Source organism: Salvelinus fontinalis, chromosome 34 (assembly GCF_029448725.1).
Source record: "Salvelinus fontinalis isolate EN_2023a chromosome 34, ASM2944872v1, whole genome shotgun sequence".
In the NCBI taxonomy this organism is placed as follows: domain Eukaryota; kingdom Metazoa; phylum Chordata; class Actinopteri; order Salmoniformes; family Salmonidae; genus Salvelinus; species Salvelinus fontinalis.
This window is the reverse complement of record NC_074698.1, coordinates 6,895,654-6,904,108: the sequence shown is the minus strand read 5'-3', so window position 1 is coordinate 6,904,108 and position 8,455 is coordinate 6,895,654. Positions and strand designations below refer to the sequence as shown.

The following is an 8,455-nucleotide window of genomic DNA, read 5'->3' as shown; positions in this document are numbered from 1 at the left end:
CCTGGTTCAACCCTAACCCACAACCCTAGCCCTAACCTTAGCTTCTTGTCCACATCCTGGTTCAACCCTAACCCACAACCCTAGCCCTAACCCTAGCTTCTTGTCCACATCCTGATTCAACACTACAGTCGTGGCCAAAAGTTTTGAGAATTACACAAATATTAATTTTCACAAAGTCTGCTGCCTCAGTTTGTATGATGGCAATTTGCATATACTCCAGAATGTTATGAAGAGTGATCAGATGAATTGCAATTGATTGCAGTCCCTCTTTGCCACGCAAATTAACTGAATCCCCCAAAAACATTTTGTTAGTGGAATTAAATAATTCCTCTAATGTACTCATTAATTAAATTCAATCTGTCTATTTATAAGAATTTGTAAGATACTTATTAACATAAAATAGACAGGATACAATCTTATTAAAATTAGATAATAGTGTTTATTCTCGGAGCACGCTACCATTTGATCATAAACAACAGGTTTATATACAAGATATGACGTCATAGGTTACAGAATAAATCTCCTTGTCCTGACAAATAGAAAACAGGTTCAAAAGTTCATTCCAACTTCACAGCGCACACACATGACACACAATATAATCTATTATCCTGAAGGCTCACTATAATTTATTACCACTTTAGCAAACAACTCCAGATAATGGAAGACCTAAAAAGTTACCCACAGCCTTATCTAAACATCTCAGGGCTAAGTTGGGTCAGTTCAACCATAGTTTAATGACCCTTTCTGCTTATTTTATAACCCACAACACAAATCTCTTTTCACCAGGCGTGCAGAGTTCAATTAGTTATAGTTTTATCTAAAGCTAGAAATTGTTTTAATTATTTATTAACAAAATTCCTAACACATTTCCACTGCATTTCAGCCCTGCCACAAAAGGACCAGCTGACATCATGTCAGTGATTCTCTCGTTAACACAGGTGTGAGTGTTGAAGAGGATAAGGCTGGAGATCACTCTGTCATGCTGATTGAGTTCGAATAACAGACTGGAAGCTTCAAAAGGAGGGTGGTGCTTGGAATAATTGTTCTTCCTCTGTCAACCATGGTTACCTGCAAGGAAACACGTGCAGTCATCATTGCTTTGCACAAAAAGGGCTTCACAGGCAAGGATATTGCTGCCAGTAAGATTGCACCTAAATCAACCATTTATCAGATCATCAAGAACTTCAAGGAGAGCGGTTCAATTGTCGTGAAGAAGGCTTCAGGGCGCCCAAGAAAGTCCAGCAAGCGCCAGGACCATCTCCTAAAATTGATTCAGCTGCGGGATCAGGACACCACCAGTACAGAGCTTGCTCAGGAACGGCAGCAGGCAGGTGTGAGTGCATCTGCATGCACAGTGAGGCGAAGACTTTTGGAGGATGGCCTGGTGTCAAGAAGGGCAGCAAAGAAGCCCCTTCTCTCCAGGAAAAACATCAGAGACATACTGATATTCTGCAAAGGTACAGGGATTGGACTGCTGAGGACTAAAGGACTGCTGAGGGGTAAAGTAATTTTCTCTGATGAATCCCCTTTCTGATTGTTGGGGGCATCCGGAAAAAAGCTTGTCCAGAGAAGACAAGGTGAGCGCTACCATCAGTCCTGTGTAATGCCAACAGTAAAGCATCCTGAGACCATTCATGTGTGGGGTTGCTTCTCAGCCAAGGGAGTGGGCTCACACAATTTTGCCTAAGAACACAGCCATGAATAAGGAATGGTACCAACACATCCTCCGAGAGCAACTTCTCCCAACCATCCAGGAACAGTTTGGTGAGGAACAATGTATTTTCCAGCATGATGGAGACCCTTGCCATAAGGCAAAAGTGATAACTAAGTGGCTCGGGGAACAAAACATCGATATTTTGGGTCCATGGCCAGGAAACTCCCCAGACCTTAATCCCATTGAAAACTTGTGGTCAATCCTCAAGAGGCGGGTGAACAAACAAAAACCCACAAATTCTGACAAACTCCAAGCATGGATTATGCAACAATGGGCTGCCATCAGTCAGGATGTGGCCCAGTAGTTAATTGACAGCATGCCAGGGCGGATTGCAGAGGTCTTGAAAAAGAAGGGTTAACACTGCAAATATTGACTCATTGCATCAACTTCATGTAATTGTCAAAAAAGCCCTTGACACTTATGAAATGCTTGTAATTATACTTCAGTATTCCATAGTAACATCTGACAAAAATATCTAAAGACACTGAAGCAGCAAAATTTGTGGAAATTAATATTTGTGTCATTCTCAAAACTTTGGGCCACGACTGTACCCCTAGCCTCAGCCACAACCCTAACACTAACCCTAACTTCTTGTCCACTTCCTGGTTCAGCACCTCCCCTAGCCTCAACTACAACCCTAACACTAACCATGGAGTATTGTACTATATCCTACTTTGAATACCATGAGGTGCTGGAGCTTGGCTTCAGATAACACCAACTTAATTTACACACTGGTTTCATCTGAGGTGTTCCAAATTTCCCTATACCAACGTGGATTTAATATGACTACACCAGACAGACACATTGTGCCTTTGTTAACAGGTAAAGGGAAAATACACCATTTGAATTTCCTTCAAGATTCTTTATTGAAGTGTCAGTTTGGTTTTGCTTTGATTAACATAGTTATGGTCATTTACAGTGAAATTATTACAAAACAAAACCAACATAACAGAAAGAGAGAGAAAAAAAAACCTCCACGATTTCAGTGTGGTCACAAACACAAAGTCCTGCAGTCGGTCACCACCTTCAGCAGGGTTTTAAGAAACCTGAAACATCTGGTTTTCAGGGATACAGCATCTTCAACCTAGCTTCTTTTCCCCCTGAAAACCAGATGTGGGGACCCCGCTCAGGCATTTACTTTACACCTGCTACATTAGGTCATATAGTCACTAACTGTCTGGTGCCTCCTCTTGCAAGATTCTATAGGGTAGCGACCCACAGAGGGGTCTGGCCCTCTTAGACTCCCCTGCCTGCTCCTCCCTCTAGCCTGGCCCTAGCTCTGTCTGTAGGCCACTCCTCCGCTGTAGGGAACAACACTAGTCTGTCATATGATGACACCCTGCTTGTAGGACGGACAGAATCCTCGTCTTTTTCAACCTTGTGCTCACTCCCTCAACCCCTTATTACATTTGAGTCTCCTTTACACAGAGAACCTTAGCTGCTCACCCTGGCGGTCACCCTATAGGGATGGCCAAGTTGATCCACGGCTAAGTTGATATTCCACTCTTAGAAGAAAAAAAGTGCTATGTAGAACCATAAATGTTTATTTGGCTGTCCCGATAGGAGAACACTTTGAAGAACCCTTTTTGGTTGCCGGTTAAACCCTTTTGGGTTCCAGGTAGAACCTTTTTTTGTTCTACATGGAACCAAAAAAGGTTCTCATATGGAGACAGCTGAAGAACTCTTTTTTTCTAAGAGTGTAAGGTAGGGAACTTGCTATAGACTGCCAATCAGCACAGATCTAAGAGCTGATGGTGTCATACAGTGTAGTAAAGTTTGTGGTCATACGCGCATCCTTAAAAATGCTGATATTTTGACCTGATGAATATCCGGTTCGGATCGAAACGTTGTCAATAAAACATAAACAATGTTCTGGTCTTCCTGTTCTTTTCAGTGTAGTCCCTGATTACCAAAATCTGTAGAGCAACATCCGAGTAGGGAGGAGCCTGTCTGGACAGCACCCAATCACTATCTGCTCACTGTTCTGCTATTGGTGGACGACAACAAGTGAGTTGGATCATTCACATCATCAGTGCAGAGACTGTCTTCATCATCAGTAGGGAGGGTTAGGTGACAAACATAACTGTGAACACACAAACCAACACGTCTACTGTACATTCAAGCACACACACTCCAGGAACCACGCATGGATGGACTAGCTAAGGTGTGGCATCGAAGTGATGCTAGGCAGGATGCACATGTACTGTAGTCCATTTCAAATAAACACATCGCAGCGTAGACATTTACATAATATATCAATAAGTCGACTATTTCCCTAAAAGGCTTCAAAGCACATTTGACCCAGGTTGTTGACTTGTTTAATATGAACTCTGTAACAGGTGATTGTCCATCTCTGTACAAAAACCAAAAAATTATATTTCTCCAGAGGTGGAACATGTTACTACTCTAATTGCCCAATGGTAACATTTATACTATTGAAAATTGTACATTCTTACAAATATGGCTTGGGAAAAAGCTAGGCATTTCCAATTCTATCTTATAGTTGATTGTAATTGTAATGCTTTTTACCATCTAGTCTTAATAACGGGTTGTCCTCTTTAACAGGCTAAACCAAGGATGTTGAAATATGTTCTATGATGTTTCTACTGAAACATCGGGAGGGTACAGTATTGTCCACATCCTGAACATGTGAGAAAGCTATGCTGAATAGTTTTCTGTTTAATGAGTGTTCATACCATACAGAGCACACACAGAGAGGAGCAGAGCCTGTCCATATACAGGGTCATGATTAGGATTTACATTCAAACCTCTCAGCCTCATTTTCAACCGTTTCATACAAACCATAGGAATGAAAAAGTCGATAAACACCTTATTCATATATTCACATATACATATTATGTCTAGGATCCTAACTGCTGCAAGTTGCTGCGAACGGAACAGACACAAAAAAAATATCTTTAGGTGATCTGCGCTGGAAGCGGCTGATTTTATTGCATTTCATTGCAAGGTGCGATCATCATGCTCTATATATGCATAGCTTATGATTTTCAAAATGCTCTTATGTTTTCTCTCTTTTTTTTTTCTATGATGTATTACTGCTTTAGCTTCAAAGGGCGCTGGGTGATGATGTCAGAGACATAAGCTTTGGTTACCACGCCACACATTACATGGGTCCAATGGCGTTTCACCTACTGGGAAAATCTTCCCTGACCGTAACCTCACCCCACCGTCTAACCTGAAAGCGTGACTTTCCAGACAGGGAAATATCATTGGACCTAAAGGAAGAGATGCACCATAAGAAGCACCTACTCACTGGGCACAGACGTCAATTCAACGTCTATTCCACGTTGGTTCAACGTGATTTCATTGGAATAATGTGGAAACAACGTTGATTCAACCAGTGCCCAGTAGGTAAGAAGCAACAGCAGCGGGGGCGGCACAGCACAGTACTGTCCTACAGAGCAGTCAGATGCAAAAATAAACTAGTGTGGTGAGAAGAAGTACAAGACTGGCATTGACATTGTTGTGGTCCTCTATACAATATGCCAGTGTGTGTGTGAGTGTGTTTGCATGTCCGGATGTTCATGCGGAGCAGCTCTTTTCCTGAAAGACATTTGTAATGATTCCTGACCAGGCTGGTCGACAGGGCTGCTGTTGGTAGGGGGCCCTCCACGCCGGGGCCTCTGAATCTGAAATAGCCCCCAGATTTTGGCTACATTTAAAAAAATATATTTTTTAAATTAAGATTTTGGCTGCATGTTCACTAGCTACTGGAAGTCAAACCGAAAATGAAGCGTGGAATCAGGATTAATAGCAATAAGGAGTCCTGTCCCTGGCTCAACATCTCCATTCCCTTTTCTGCAGTGCACCAACGGTCAGTCTCACAATAACATGATAGCACTACAGTTGGGAAACGTCAAACTACCATGGCTTCTTGCCGCTACCCACCCATTTCATATGTTACTCTGAGGATTCTGAAGAAGAATAGGGCGATCGTCTTATATTTCAAGCCAAATGTCACATGTATTCCGTATGTTTTGCTGATCGTACATGGCTGCTTAATTGATTGGTTGGGAATCGGTTAGGAAATCGCAGAGCATACTGTAATTGGCCAAGCTGCTATCTAATGAAACTAACCATCAATACATGTTCCTCTTTTGTATAGCTATGCAATTTCATAGGCTGCAATACAACAAATATATGTTTATATACCTTCCATTATTCTTTAGATATGTCATGTCAAAGCTTAGAGCTCCATGCTTTTTATAGCTTCTTCAATTGGTGTTAAGCAGGAAAGACTGTTTGCAGATGCCAGATTGTCCTTGTTATTGCTGTGGTTGTTGTTGCTGCACAGTTGCAGCATCTCTCTGCGGTGGATCCTGGCTCACTAGTCAAAGGATCGGACGAGTGGGATAGTTTGGATGTCTTTATCAAAATGGCTGCAAGAGTGGATTGTCGGAAAGAGTTGCACAGTAGATGGCACTGATCTATCAAGTGATCTCAATAACAGACCTACGAACCAGAAGAGGCTGCTGAATACGTGTTACTGCATGTGAGGATATTAGTAAGATGTAAAAATGTCACAATTCAACGTGACCTGAAATCTAATTCCCTCAGTTTATGTCTCACATCCTGAATGAACTCATGGGGTTACTTCTGATCTCGTTTTGCTCTGTCGAGGCACTTCAGTTGGTCAACCCTTCAATACAGTGTGAGCTTGGTCGGTCGTCACTCACGCAATACGGGCTTGATTTGATCTCCGAAGCCTGCAAAACGATGAACCCATCAGAAAAACAACACTATGTCGAGGACCAGGCTTAAGATAACACATACCTGGGGAAAGGAAAACAAAACCGAAAAGTAAATCAAAAAGTTAAAGGAATTATAAAACATAAATAGGTATTGTGGTTGTTGTAAGCCCCAAAACCTCCCCACTTCAATCCCTCCCTCCCACCGTTCCCCAGCCTGAGGCTAGTCACTCCGAAAGTCTTCCTCTATCCCTGGAAATCGCTTCTTCTCCAGGGTCCCTGTCAGGGGCCTGGAGCTGCTGCCTCCAGGGGACTCCAGGAAGTTCTTGGGCTCGTTGGTGTGGTAGCTGCCCTTGTATCGGTACAGATAGATGTAGATGCTGTACAGACCTATGAACAGCAATATCACGGCCGCGATGACAACAACTAGAGGGAGAAACACACACAGTCAAGGTGTGGTTAAAAAAGCTGAAAATCCATTGTTCGTCACAGTAGGGTTCTAGGACTCACGTTGGAATTGCCACTGTGAAAAGATATACCTGTATCTCGATGGATGACACAAATATCCCTTTCAATCAATATCATTATGACTCAGTTGGTTCTCTGCCAAACTCACTTAACTTCCCTTTAGAGACAAGCGGTATCATTTCTTATACAGCCACATATTGTTATGAGGGAGCCATCCATCTCAAATGATGTCCAATAACTGGAGGAGGTCGGCAAGGGAACGGCAGGACCGGCCCAGACATCAGAAATCAAACTCAGATGTTCTGTGTTACCATAACACCCCAGTACAGATTTATCCAGTACATTAAGCTGAAGCATATATCTGTGATGAATAGTGGAGGGAGGGGCAGCTCTAAATATAGTTGATCCAGTGAGGATCTCAGACAGGGATAGAGTACAGACTACAGACTCTCTGAGCTGCTGTCTAGTCCTGGGCTTCCTTCGCCTCTCATATTCAGCAGACAAGAAAATATCCTTCTACGTTCCAGCATTTGTTCTGGTACATGTCACATTTTTTGCTTTTAGCGTGAGGACGTAAAGCCTATTCTGGAATCTGATAGTCTCAGATTTTAGGATTAGGGGATTTTAGGAAAATAAAAATGAGAATTTCAACTACTGCCGATCTGTGTCAGTAGGGGAGAGAGAGAGTGAGCAGGAGGAAGAGAGAGAGCGGGAGAGAGACAGAGAGAGGTAGCAAGAGGAAGAGAGAGGGAGAGGTAGCAAGAGGAAGAGAGAGAGGGAGAGAGTGAGAGGAGGCTTAATCTGAATCTTGAGGTAAACTAAGGTCAGGACTCACAGATGGCAGACAACAGATGAACACTTACATTAATAGATTTCACAAAAATCATCAAAGTATAGTTTAATGAGAAATGATTCACATTATTGTGAATCGTAAGCAGTAAAGACTTACCTGTCAACCAAAACAGGCCTAGGTCATCGTGGATATAGATGTATTCTGAAATGAAAAAAAATACAGTAAATGATGTTATTATGGGGAACATACTATCATCACTAGGTCATGATTGCTGATGGGATATGTAGTCCCGTGTAAAGTAGATCTACTGAAGGCTTCTGGGATATGTCGTCTCACCTATAGAAGTGAACCAGTGGTCCGCCTCCCAGGGGACATATCCATGGACAGGAGGGAAGGCCCCACAGTTAGACTCGGAGACGAAGCCCTGCACAGTGACCGGCGGTTCCGTCTCGTTCGGCCGGAAGAGGGTCTTAAGAGGGGCGTAGATGTTGTACCTCACCCCAGATATACAGCCCACCAGACCAGGACTGTTATGCCTCTGGATCTCATAGTCAATGTCACCCACCTCTGAGTGGGTTAGAGAGAGGGACAGAGGAGTTACAATGTGCACATCCACCTCAACTATTTCCCAGACTTACAGTGGGACAACTGATACCTCCATGGGTAACAGTTTATTTGGATAGTCCATCTGTAGATGCTCTAAAGACTATCAGTAACATTTCAACTATCTACAAACCCTAGTTCCTAACCCTAACCCTTATGCTAACCCTA

The 8,455-nt window shown here is 42.8% G+C and overlaps 1 protein-coding gene across 3 annotated transcripts in view; it reads right to left on the bottom strand.

Annotated features, from left to right (window-relative positions):
- Positions 1 to 416: 416 nt before the first annotated feature.
- Positions 417 to 8,455, bottom strand: part of LOC129832956 (contactin-associated protein 1-like) — a 32,027-nt gene continuing 23,988 nt past the window's right edge. For 2 of the 3 annotated variants that reach the window (XM_055897113.1, XM_055897112.1), the window contains exons 22-24: positions 8,021 to 8,251; positions 7,841 to 7,885; positions 2,556 to 6,849 (exon numbers count right to left, since the gene is read on the bottom strand). In XM_055897113.1, coding sequence (XP_055753088.1) covers positions 6,647 to 6,849; positions 7,841 to 7,885; positions 8,021 to 8,251 — 479 coding nt within the window. In that variant the 3' untranslated portion in view covers positions 2,556 to 6,646. Of the gene's footprint in view, positions 1,069 to 2,555; positions 6,850 to 7,840; positions 7,886 to 8,020; positions 8,252 to 8,455 lie in introns of those variants that run through there. The other variant, XM_055897114.1, reaches the window with a different exon arrangement.